The 13,241-nt window shown below is 41.7% G+C and overlaps 1 protein-coding gene across 3 annotated transcripts in view; it reads left to right on the top strand.

Annotated features, from left to right (window-relative positions):
• LOC111140916 (solute carrier family 1 member 3) overlaps positions 1 to 13,241 on the top strand; it is a 77,216-nt gene that overhangs the window by 16,068 nt on the left and 47,907 nt on the right. For 2 of the 3 annotated variants that reach the window (XM_022493175.1, XM_022493177.1), the window contains one exon: positions 6,100 to 6,237. The exons of the other annotated variant lie outside the window; for it this stretch is intronic. In XM_022493175.1, the coding sequence (XP_022348883.1) occupies positions 6,100 to 6,237 (138 nt within the window). The remainder of the gene's footprint in view (positions 1 to 6,099; positions 6,238 to 13,241) is intronic. 3 annotated transcript variants of the gene reach the window in all.

Below are 13,241 nucleotides of genomic sequence, written 5' to 3'. Positions count from 1 at the left end.
TAGTTTGGAAATACGGTAGGGGAACTTGAGTAAAATTTTACTATTTCAAACTCCAACATTTATCAAAAGTTAAAAGTTGAATTGGTCCAAATTTTATTTCAAATTGTGCCTCATTTTTCTGCTGTTACATATTTTCTGGCTTCTTCATATTTTCATTCATTTTATCAGATTAAATATGGGCCAAATTCTTTAAAGACGTCTTTAGCTTTTGACTTGCTGTTGTGTGTCTGGCTTTCAAAAGGAAGCCTGTGGTGGTGTGTTCTTTCTGAGGCTCTAATGTGTACTTGGTGTCTTAGTTTAGAAAAGCGAAGTGATATTTAATCTTCCAAAGAAGTGTTTGTTGTGTAGACTCTCTAGGGAAAACATCGAATCCCTGAAGGACTCCCTTCTTGAGCTTTTTTTGTATTAGGAGAACATCTTTAAACAAAAATGCATCTTTGTTTATCGCAGTCAACCAGCACGGTTCATTTTGATCACCTTCAATGTTCCAGTTATGATATTTCCTAGATTCCAAAAATCTGATAAAATACCAAAACAGGAATGATAGAAGACTGTTGACTGAGAATGAGCAGTCCGTGTGGAATCGTGACATCTGTGTGTTATATAATGCCACAAGATGCAAACTGAGAAGTTGACTTCAGCTCTAACTAAGCCCATGGGGAGGCTATTCTGATTTTTCTGGTCACTTTTGCAGAGTAATCAATACTAAAGGATCTGTTCTTTTGCATTAAAGATCGGGCCATCAAGGTTTTTATTAGCTCTGGGAACCTCAATCAATGCACTTCAAGGACGTGCAGAGTCCTCTGCTCAGCAGAGGCTGTGAGAGCAGCTTCACCACAATGAAGAAGGCCACCCTCGCCCTGGGACCTCTAGTTGGTGGGAAGGGCAGAAAATAGAGGGCTTTGAGAAGTCTGAACACCAGGATGTGAGGATGTTTCCGGAAGACTTGTTTCATCGCTGGGCTGTGTCATCAGGAACCTGAACTGCTTACCCCCAAAAACCAGTCTTCGCCTTCAAAGCGGTTGCTCCTCGGCCGGCTGACCTTACCACCAGGGCTTCACCTCTCATGCCTGGTAGAGCAAAATCCAGAAAACAAAAATGTCTTTTGTTTATTCATTCAACAAATGAAGTGAAAAAAGCTGGATGTTGACTTCATTAAGTAACACCAACAAAATCTTTGCTCACCTCAGGCCCTGTTATTAGTTAAACTAATTCGAAATGGAATGAAAAGGGAGGCAAGATAGTGTGTCCTAAACTTGGGCGCTTTAAGTTAGTACCATGGCTGTTGAGAGGTGAGGAGTACAGCATAGCGGGTGAGAGTCTGGGCTCTGGAGCTGGACAGCCTGGGCGCAAAGCCCACCTCAGCCATTCACCTGGCATTGGGGAGGCAGCTGGACCGCTCTCTGCATTGATTGTGGCCCCACCCTGTACCAGCAGTGAGGTTTGGCAGTTGACCCTCTCAGTGACTCCAGTTCTTCGTCTGTGAGGCGTGGGTAATACTCGTCCTGGCCTCAGTGGTTCTGTGAGGCAGTGTTCTCGTGAGGGATGGGTATCCTGCGTGTAGTCGATGATGGCTAGCGATTGTCCTTAAACATGGGGACCTGAAGCATGTTTTCGCTTAATGTCCTTTCTGGCTTTGTTACTGATGGTTTCCAAGGATTACAATGTGCGAAGTGGGCTGAAGCGGCAAGCTATTTTAATTAATAAACTTTATGCAAATTGAGTTCAATCATTCCATCAAAAGGGATTCAGTGGAACCATTTTCAACAGTGACTTAGTGCTATGATAACCTTATTGTGAGATCCTCAACAAGTAAAGGGACCTGTGATGGGTTTCAGCATGTGCTGGGTGTCTCTGGGACATCTCTAGCAGATCCAAAATCATTACTCAAGGGCTTCCAGAGTTCAGGGGTTGGAAATGCTAAAGACCCAGGAGCAGACTGTCCTCAGGCCCAGGCTACAAGGATATGTCTGTGTTCAAGAGGCATTAGAGTATAGTAGAAAGTGCTCTGGCTTTTCTTTAAAATTCCCAAGTCAAGCCCTTACTAATTCTGTTAGCCTTGAGCAGGTTAGCAAGCTTCTGAGCATCAGTTGGTATATTCATTTTTTTAAAAATAGACGTGATAATAGCTACCTCATAAAGTCGTGATGAGAATCAGGCCACCATGGAGCCCATTAAGGGCTCAATAAGTATTCCCCTTCCCCATATAATCTCCTCTTTTTTAGGAGTAGAAATGGCTCACTTGGTAAACCCAGAGATAGTAAACAGAGCAAAGCTTAGTCAGGGGCAAAACTGATTCAAGGAGTATTTGCAATGTGTTGTCACTCTAAATAACTCTTCTCTTCAAAGCTTTTGACCTGAAACTATCCCTTATGAAGAAATAAATGGGGACTCCTATCTGCTGTCCCTACTATAAAGAAGAGCTTTAAGAAAACGGGGGTTCCATATTGGAGAATGTAAAGAAACTGAGACATTCTAGAGTAGCTGATGCCAGGACTACGCTTCCAAACAAGAAGATTGTTGACTGGAAAAACAGAAGAAAAATATCATCACCTCTTGAGACTTTGCCCCTCTCCCTGGCTGTTTTCCTGCTGCTCGGTTAGACATCTACCTGGTGGACTGGAGTTGAAAGACATCATTCACCACTGCCCAGGACTCATTCACTGAGTGGGCCTACTTTCCCTCCTAGCGCCTAGATGAAAATTGGCGGCACTGATGAATGTGGAATTGGACAGGGGGAGAGGAGAGAACGTACACAGAGCTCCCAGGGAAAGAGATTCTGGATATGGGTGTAGAGAGAAGAATACAAGGTTAGACTTTGGGAAATGGGATCTAATGCACCTAGTATTTAGAAATTTAATCCCCTTCCTTCATCAACATTGGCTTGTCTCTTGCTCCTAAAACCTGTATCATTGGGTGAGCAGCTATTCTACCATTTTCTTTTTCTAAATGATAACTTAAATAATTTAATTAATAAATAACTTCTGGACTAGTCAGGATCCTACCCATCCTTGGAAACAGTGTTGTATTTGAGTAAATACATTTCTAATAACAAATAGCCAACTTAGAAATGAACTTGTAAAACCAAGCCCAGTCTTAAATTGTTATTTGGAAGATATCTAAAATTCCTAGTATCTTGATATGGTCAAATTCCAGATGACCAAAATGAGTTTCTTGTATTTATTGTGCACATTTTACATCATTATAAGTGAATGACAAGTGTTTAAGTGCATTTAAATAAAGATCAGAAAACAGTCAATTCCAGTGAAATTACATTTAATTGGAAGTAAAGTAAGGTTCATAAATATTTGTTTAACTACTTATTATAAGATGAAGCAGCTATTTCAGTGTGACTTGGTCTTTGTTTGAACAGGCGGGAAAGAAATAGATACTACCAGCACCTTTTGTAATGCCTATGTGCTGTTGATGATACTGTGTGGAATAATGCACACTGAAAATTAGAATTAAATGTCTTACCCCAAACCAAGTTCAAAGAAGATTAAAGTTTCAATATTTTAAAACAAAGCTAGCAAACAATCAAAGAAGGAAAAATGAATTAAAAGATTCATCTAAATTGGGAGGAGGAGGGAAATTAAAGTTTATAACTCTTGAAGAAATCACCTAATATAAAAGGTGTGCAAACCTTATTTAATAAAAATGCAAAACACCTGTATATTTTAGAGTAATATATGGCCAGCAAATTAGAAAAGTAGAGCAAATATCTTACATATAGACAAAGAGTAATTATCTTTATTATGCAAAGAATTTATAACCAAATACGCACGCGTGCACACACACACACACAACACACACACACACGTAAAGTCTTCAACTATTAAGATTTAGTAAATGCTTGGAGAATATATAATTATGAGAAATTGTTGACCTCATTAGATGTTAAGTAAATTGAAAAGAAATAAAAAATACATACTATTTACTCATCAAATTCTCAAATTTTGTCTAACAGTTTTTTATGACAAATCTCTAAGCTCCTAGAGGTAGATAATACTAAAGCCTTTTCATTCACTAACAAAGCATTAAACTGAGGGGCCAACCCACTGGGAAAACAATTTGATAACATTGATCAAGGTCATCATAGTTTTTAATGCGCTGGTTTCCTTTCTCTAAACTGCACTAAAGAAATATTCCTAGTTATAAAACAGCCTTCATACATTCATCATGGTGTTCTTCATGAAAGTGAAAAAATGTTAACCAACCTAACTATTCAACAACAAAGGAAGTATTGAGTAAATTTGGTACAATCATTGGATCTGATACCAGGAGGCTAAAAGCAATGCTTATGGCGACTGTATATGGAAAAGTATATTCTGTGTGATTTCCATACATTTAGCTCTGTATGAGAACATTCTAGGAAGAAACTCACAGAAGCACTAACAGTGGTTGTTTGGCTCTACTGGAGAGGTTGGAAGTCTGTGAGGTGGTCAAGAATGTGAGCTTTGAGTCCACATGCCTGGGTTTAAATCCAAGCTCTGTCACTTGAGTCACTTTTTGACTTTGGTATCGAATAGCTATTGGAATCTGGCAAGTTCGAAGTTCACAGTGATTCAGTTTCTCCATCAGTGCAACGGTGGTAAGATAGTTCCAACCCCTGAGGAGTTTTGTGATGGTTAATTATACCAACACAAGTAGCGCATTGACAATACTTGGCGTATGGCAAGAGCTCAGTGAGCATTAACTATTTGCCGTTTAAGTGGTAGAACCAATAGGGGCAGGCTTTTGCCTCTCTTTTCTGTGTTTCCCAGATCACCTTTTCTCTCTTGAACATATTATTGTTGCATTGGGAAAACACGATAAATATTTTCCTAAAGACCCTGAAAACCGGATCAGCCAGATTTCCTAGTCACATAGATTCAGACTCTTACTTGGAATATCATCACAGCACATAATCAAAGAATGGATAGATACTTCATGGTTCCTGACACCCAAGAAATGAAAGGAATTGCTGTAACAACTGAAATGAACTTTGTGCATTTCCTTAAAGAAGAAGCCCATTTCATAAGAAGTCAGGGTGATTCAGTTTCCTTTAAAGAACTGCTTGCTTCCATTGGAAAAACATGTCTGCTCAGTATTCTCTCTCCCTTCCCCAGCCTCTAACTTCTAGATAACTCAGTGTTTCTCTATAACTCACATGTTTTAGTAATGGCAAGACAGAAGTTTTGAAAATATTTACAATATTGGGATAAGTACATTTTCTTGGGCAAGGAAAGTAAATTAGGGAAAGGTGGGGAAGAGAGTAAATTTCCTCAATGTATTTGTTGATTTCCGAACAGTTCAAAAGCTATGGTGCATCATTTAATTTACAGATAAAGTTATTTTTAAAATATATTTTAAAGTTTCAGGAGCAGAAGGAAAATTAAGGGGAAAGTTGCATTCTCCTTCTCTTACTCCCCCTAAAGTTTTCAGGGAAAATTTTTGGAAAAAAATGCCTCTGCTCATTTTGGAGTCTTCTTTTGCCAGCAACTAACGAGTCTGTACAATACAGTTGCCAAGGTAATACCGAGACCATGTAGACAGAAAGCATGGTGTGCAGACAGGGAGATGATGAAAATGGATTAACAATGTGAACAAGAGGAATTTTTTTACTTGGGAAAAAAATTAAATTACACCACCCTTTATAAGTGATTATGCTAGCAGTCCTAACATCTGTTGTTACAAAGGAAATTCATTATGAGGGGTTTTTTCTATATTGCTTAGTTCATGGTTACATGATTTGTCTCCTAGTTATGCCCCTATCTTTGTAACTCTGTACTGAGCCATGTCAAAATGGATTTCGCTGCATTCAAGTTAGACAAAGAAATTTTTCATTTGCTGAAGCCAGTAACATTTTTTCTCCAAGGCCTGCTGACAGCCCTGGTTTCAGCCAGACCCTTCTAGACTACAACCCAAGAGATAGGCATACCCCTTGCTCTTAAAGCAGCACAAATATTTGCTGCTTAAATACATGTACTCCCATCGGACAGGAGTGACCACCAGCCAAATCATCCCTCATTTCCCCAGATCGTTCCTCATTTCCCTAGGACTATGACTAAACTTCAGTTTTTAAAAATCTCAATTTTCTCCGTTTTCCCCCTACTTCAGGTACCATCCTTGGATTTACCCTCCGACCCTACAAAATGAGCTACCGGGAAGTCAAGTACTTCTCTTTTCCTGGGGAACTTCTGATGCGAATGTTACAGATGCTCGTGTTACCACTTATCATCTCCAGTCTCGTCACAGGTACCATGTGCAGTGTGGTTCTTTTTTAAGTCTGCTTATTGCAAAAGATCGCTTAGAAAAGCAAACACTTTAGGTTTCTGCTGGATGCATGCTCTGTTCTAGAAAAAAAAAAAAAGTCCCTTCAGAATGATGGAAAGGAGGCTTTAGTAATGCATGAATGATTATAACTCTCGTATTTTACCAATCACAAGAGGAAACAGATTTAAACAACCACGTAATCTGGTCTGCCTCGCTACAAGAGGCACCCTGCTAAACACGACACAGCCAGCCTTCTCTGACCACAGCGATCTAGTTGACAACAGCGTACAACAGGTCTGTTTTCTCACCCTCTTATCCCACCCAGATAACATCTGGTTGGACAGCCTATTAGCTATTGATGCAAGAATGCTTGTTCTCAGAGCCACCAGGACTTGAGCGGGAGCCTTCTTGGAAGCCTCATCAAGAGGTAATGCCCACACCACACTCACCAACTCTGCTGCCACCAACACTTTTATCTTTTCCTGGTGAACCCGCATGATGTCATTTCCTTCTCTGGTTGTCCCCCACCCCCGTTACCTTTTACGCTGGTGGGAGAACAGGGAGGGGGTGGAAGAGTTCCCCATCTAGATATTTTGTCCATTGACACTTGGATTTTCAACGAGTGGAAGATCTGCGGGGTAGGAGCTATTTTCTGTGGCAGTAAGCTAGCAATTGACTCCTGCATGGGAAGTGCTTCAAGAGTCATTTGTGTCTTGTGACTGGTGAATGCCAACGGAGCCAAGAAGTTGCAAAAAAAAGTTACTAGACATTCCTTCCTGCCCACTCTTCTCTTTCCCCACAGCACATCTCTGACATGAAGAAAGAATGTCTATAGACACTGTCCCAGCAGGATGGTTTCTGGGTTTGTAGCTAAAGCCCAAAACTCAGGTACTACTGACCCTGGTCTATTTTCCACCCTTGGCTCACTGTCCCTCCTTGGCCATGTCACTCCCCCTCTATGTGAGCTGGCTCTGAGCATCTTTTCCCTTCCCCTCCCAGGGAGTTCTCAAGGATATTTATAATCTCTTTTTAAGATCTCTGTGTAGTAAGAACTTCATAGCACAACTAAAAAGTCATGGGGCAAGATTCTGACTACTACATGCCTGGGAGGGCTAGCCTTCCTTGGACAGGAGCTATGTCAACTTTTCCCCCATGGCCTCGTGGATCTCTACTGGCTTCCACTTGTTCAGGTCTTTAAACAAGTGATTGCCTGTCCACGAGTCTCCCAGTGGAGGAGGAAGTGCCCATAAAACAATCATGGAGGCAAGATGATGGGGGGTGCTGTTACCAAAGTGCCCTGGCCCATTGCTGACCAGGGATAACCATAGCAGCCCCAGCTTTTATCATAGAAGCTAGATTGATGTTGATGTGAGCTCACATTCTCATTTTATTATCCTCATAGTGATATTTTTCTGGGAAGCAAGTTCTTGCAACAGCACTGAGAGGACAGAATGTACTCACATGCACCATTTTATTTAGTGGATCAGGCTGTCCCTCTTCCCCATCCCTCCTGGCTGGCATCTGACTTGAGTCACTGTGATCTTCCTGGACACAAACTTGAGGGGTTCTGAATTCCTTTCTACTGTCTCTTCGAGGGTGGGACCAGGGTTCAGAGGTTTCTGCTTTCTGGTAATTGTGCTAAAAACCCACTGTGTCACTCTAAGAGGAAAGCCCTCATTTGGTACAGTTAGAGAAAATACTACTTCCCCTTAGTAGCAATCTTACTTGACAGTTACCTCAAAGTGGATTTTCCTGATGTTTCCTAATACTTAGTATACCAACTTTATTGAAGGAATACAAGCTTTCATTGAATAATTTTGCAGGAAAAAAAACCACTATGATGCAATCCCTTTGCATGGTGAAAAAGAAATTTCTGGGTAAACCGTGGAAAAACTAAAACATTTATAATACTGAAAGGAATTATAAACTGCAAGCAACCAATATTAAATGAACTTTTAAAATGTGACCTAATTGCAAGTTGGAGAAGCTGCCACTTGGGACCATGAAAAGAGTCTCAGCCCTTTTCTGGGACTGTGTTAAGACAAGGGACATAATTTAGTTTGCCAAAGATCTTTTTAACATGTTAACCTCAAAGCAGTAATTTCCAAGCTACATAGTATTTTGGATAGTTATGATCAATTACAATGAACAATTGATTCAATAAGACTTTCCTTCAGGGTTTTAAATACAGTGATTCCAAACCAAAAAGAGGTTGAGGGATATGACCCAATGGGAACGAGGCGGGGGGAACTTCTGAAAATTGCATGCACCCCTGGAGGACCCCCATGTATGCTGGGAGATGCTAGAGAATGTGGAGAAAGTGTCGGAGAATGTGTTGCCTAGGGAGGGAACCAAGTCAGAACTGTTATTTTAGAATGGAAAAGCAAACTCAAATGCTTCCCATGGCCAAGCAGGGGATGAATAACTATGAAGCTGCCCTTTAAGGCTACTTTTTGTGTTCTTACTGTGATAGAGGCATGGACACAGAGAAATAGTTTGCTTTGACAGGAGAAGTAACAGGCACAAGCGTGATGATAAGTGGAAAGGGATCCAGCCACAGAATAGTGTAGACGAGAGACAACATTTTTGCCATGTGTCAATGCGGCCCAAATCTGCTGACTTTTCAAGAGAGTCCAGAAGCCTAAAAATTGTTAAGAACCTCCAGATTTTCCAACCTTGATACAATTAACAGAACAAAACACTGCAAGCCAAACAAAGCTCATCAACAAAGAGTTGGCCCAAACCAACTCTTGGGCTACCAGTATAGGCACTCGGGTTTGAACGTTGGTGCTATTCATTGTAAGGTGCCTGCTAACTGGATGCACCCATAGATCACTGGGTTTCCCTTATGGCCCTCTTCAACTATTGGCGGTTCCATGCCAAATCTCCACTCGACATATTACTAAACACCACATTTATTGCCACCTAAGCAAATAGTGATTGGAAAATGTCTCCTCTCCATCTTCTGGGTATAACCATATTGTGTCAGAGTTGTGCTGATCTTTCCCACACTTGGCAGGAACACCAGAATCAGAACTCAGGGCTCATGCTCCCCTAGAAATATTTCCCAGGAGGAAAATATTTGACAGACTCAATGCTTTCAAGTCAAAAGTCCCAGAGTTTCTGCAGACGGAAGTTGAAATGCACAAAGCCCTTATTGCATTTGTTGGATTAGGTATTTTGTTTTGAAAGATTCTGCACATTTAATCGTATTAAAGTCCTATTTAAACTCAGAAATCTAAGTTAGATTTTCGTACTTGAAACATCCACATTTGTGAATTGGAGCTCTAAAGCTCTAATAAGCCATGTTCTCCTCTTCCCAAATTTGAAATTCCAGTCTTTCCAAATATCCTCAGTGTGTATTAACATTCCAGAGCTGCCAGAGAAGCTGGGAGCAAGCCGATGGCTGGATTTGTACTCAAGTACCTGTGTTTTTAAACAAGAAGAGTAAGTTGGTGCCAACACACCACTCAATAAAATAGAGGTTTGGCGCCGATCTCTATTGATTTGGTCAGCCCAGGCAGCTAAACTAGGTATTTCACGCCAGAAATATGAGTTGGTTTGGCTGGCTTAGCCTGATTGAATTTACTAGATAATAATTAAACTCCATTTCAGGTTGTGCCGTGTAGACATAACTATCACCTCCTCCTTCATCTTTTTAGAAAACCTAGTACTGTCTTCTTTCCTCATCTAAATGTGCATTCCTCCTCAATTACTTACCTCAGCCTGTGTCTCTGGCCTTCAGGAAGTGGGGAGCATCACCTGGCCAGCGATCTCTGTGGAATTGGGTATAATGAAAGTAAAAGGGGACAGGTGGGGGAAGGCCAACAGCAGTAGAGTGGGACCAGTGTCTGTGGCCCATGGCAGGGCACTCTGGACTTGAGGTTATAAGATGGACAGAGGTTATCTTTCAACATTCATTCATTCATTCATTAACAGCTATTTTCTGAGCTCTTACTATGTCAGACACTAAGCTAGGCACAAGAGAGACATGAACACAAAGATACAATCCCCAAGAGGAAGTGTGTTGGTTAGACAGGGAGAGCTGCCCAGAAATCACACGATATTTTAAGCAAATCCCAATTCCAGCCATGAGGGAGTAAGGCTGGCCTTCTGTTAGGTGACCTCTGTTAGGTGACCACAGGCTGAACTCCTCTGAGCTACTGGTTTGTTGCAGTTGATACAGCAGTTGGCTCAAACCCAGCCAGTGTGAGTGGAGTGTTGGGTCCAGGTTGGTGTCCCAACCCCGTCATGTGACATCTGGAGTACCTGGTTCAATTCTGGAAGTGGGGTACAAGGGAGGGCAACCAGGGCAACAAGAAAGACATTTGATTTTAGGAACATGATCCCAGATCTGACCTTCTGAGTCACGGCACCTCCATCCCAAAGTTATATGGCTAATGCCCCTATTCTCATTTCCTTAAAATGTTCTTGAAATCAACATACTTTTCTTCCAGTGCTTTAAATCATTACAGAAATTTCCTGTTACTTGTCTTGTGAGGGAGATAATAAATTACAATGTAATAAAATTCTGGATTGCTACTATTGCCTGCCAAAGATTTTGAGAACCTGACACCTGTGCTCTCATTGTTTAAAAAGGTGCCTGGTGGGGAGAGGGGGTGGTATTGATGAGGTGTTAAATGCATTTAGTACCACAATAAGACTAGTCGCTCCTGTAACACAGGAACTGAAAGAGAATTGAAAAGAATGACTTTCTTACTATGTGATTTACTGTTCGTTAAAGAGGGATTTCTGTCCCACCAGAATAAATGAATACCACTGTATTTACTCCACTTTGGAAACACTATGCGATCCAACCAGCCTTGCAGTATCTCCTCCAAGTCATTGTCCAGCTTCTGCCTAAACATTCCCAAGGGCAAAAGAACTTTGGAGCCCTTTTGTCCTTAGAAAACTAATAACTCTATTTATATCCAAAATCAAACAAGTATTTTTAAGTCCAGAAAAACAGAACATTACCTGCCTGGCTGTACTTCCTCCTCTGTGTGACAGGCTCTGTGGCGTGTTACATACTCCTTAGGCAGCGTCCTCCCCAACCTATTGACCAATGTAGTTGGTGGAACATAGAACTTAACCATCATTAAGGCCAACAAGCTGCCATCACCGACAAGGTCCCTTTGCCTTTAAAATAAAAGAACAGTAAGTGTTGTACCTCAAAGTATATCCCTCTGGCTTCGGAAAAATAGCAGTTACAATAAGAATAATCTAAAGATTTGTCATTTCTTTGAACATGAGAGGGCAAAAAATGAGCTAGACAATTCCTAATCGATTACTTGGACATGTAAAGGGCTTATGAAGGGCTTCGAAAATGAAAGCCAAAATCACGTAAGAAAAATGTAATATTTTAAACTATTAATTGTCATGGCCCTGGGGTATAGCTAAGGCCTATTTGAAATACTCCAGGCATTTACATATGAGAAAAGAGACTGTAGATTTCTCCCCTTCTCCCCATGCATACATTTTATAGAAGGAAAGAAAGTGTCTGTCTTAGGTGGGGAGGAGATGCTTTGGGCCTCCCTTTCATTCTCTGTAAAATGAGGGGATAACAGCACCTTTGTCATGGGTACATCCTATGGTGTGAGGATTTATGACTGGCACATAGCATGTGCTCAGTTAGCGGGAGCTTTTGTCCGTCACAGTAACATCAGTAAGAGCCGTCCTGGTGGTCCGCTTTGTATAAATACAAGTTCTAGAGCAAGAGGACACAGTTTCCATTCAGAAGCACGGCACAAAGCCTCCAGACTATACATGTCTCCTGTGTGTGATCCTTGCCGCGATCACTTTCCCATTAAAGGTAAATTTAAGAAACCGTGAAGTTAATCAAGTAATAACACGGGAGCCAGAAAGAATTCCTTCTTCACCACTGGAGGGGATTGGTTTCTGCCCTCCAGCGTGGGATGTGTTTGCCTTATCCCAGCTGCAAAATTCTAAATATTTTCATTGGTTATACAACTCCGCAGTCTTTCCTGAGAGACTCGGGCCCAGTGTGTGTCACCCCGGAATCCGTAGGACCCCGGGTTCCACACAGTGTGAGTAGAGCCTTCCCCGCAAACCAAAACTCGAGACAAACTGAGTCTCTGTTTCAACACGCATCTGATCTTCATGGTGGCCTGGAAACAAGCCCTGCTTTATTTTCTCTCTAGAGCTGCTCAAAAACCTGGGAAGAGAGGCAAGGAATGTCCATCTGGAGAAGGAGGGGGTGGGATAAAATGGGAAGACTATCTGTGGGGTAGAGATCATCTGGCTTTTTTTTTTTTTTTCTTTTTTTGCATCACGTTGAAAGGAATCTGGGTAATTATTTTTTAAATTTTATTTTAAAAAATTTTAGTGGATTTGGGGTTTTGTTGAGATGTAGACAGAATCATATAAGTCTAGCTATTGCAGAAAAAGTCTACCTTTCTATTACAGACAACTTCATTTGGTAAACATTTGTAGAGACTTTTCACGTACCAGCCACTTTTCTAGGACCTGAGGATACCACAGTGAGGAAGACAAGGCCCCACCTCAAGGAGTTCCAAGTCTGGTTGGGAGATAGGCCTGGGACTGCACTATGACAGGGTAGTGGTGACCCAGGTAGGGTGAGCCCAGTGGGAAACAAAGGACACAAGGAGAAATGTGACCATCCTCTTCCAGATTCTCCAACGTTCAGGAACTCCTGCTCCCTAGCAGGAAACAGCTCTGTTAGCGGGAGATGGAGCATGTGCCGTGGTGTTCCTCCTCGTTTTCCTCACACCTGACTCTCCCCATTCAATGCAATAAGAGCCAGGGGTGGGCCCTGAGAGTTTCCCAGCAAAAATCACCTCCCCTCCCCGACCCTGGAAATGTGGCCTCTTGGATGTGAATTCTGAGAGAAGAGCCTCCTGACAGGGTTTCAACCACAGAAACTGTCGCTTTCAGAAGGGGGAGCCAGGAGGAGACTTGAGGCTCTTCTAGCTGGAAGTCACACAGAGGTGATAGGGTGCAGCCTG

The sequence above is a fragment of the Enhydra lutris genome, unplaced genomic scaffold (genome assembly GCF_002288905.1).
Source record: "Enhydra lutris kenyoni isolate GAN:26980312 unplaced genomic scaffold, ASM228890v2 scaffoldscaffold5, whole genome shotgun sequence".
Lineage (NCBI taxonomy): Eukaryota > Metazoa > Chordata > Mammalia > Carnivora > Mustelidae > Enhydra > Enhydra lutris.
The sequence above is the reverse complement of the archived record's forward strand: the minus strand, read 5'-3'. Positions and strand labels throughout refer to the sequence as shown.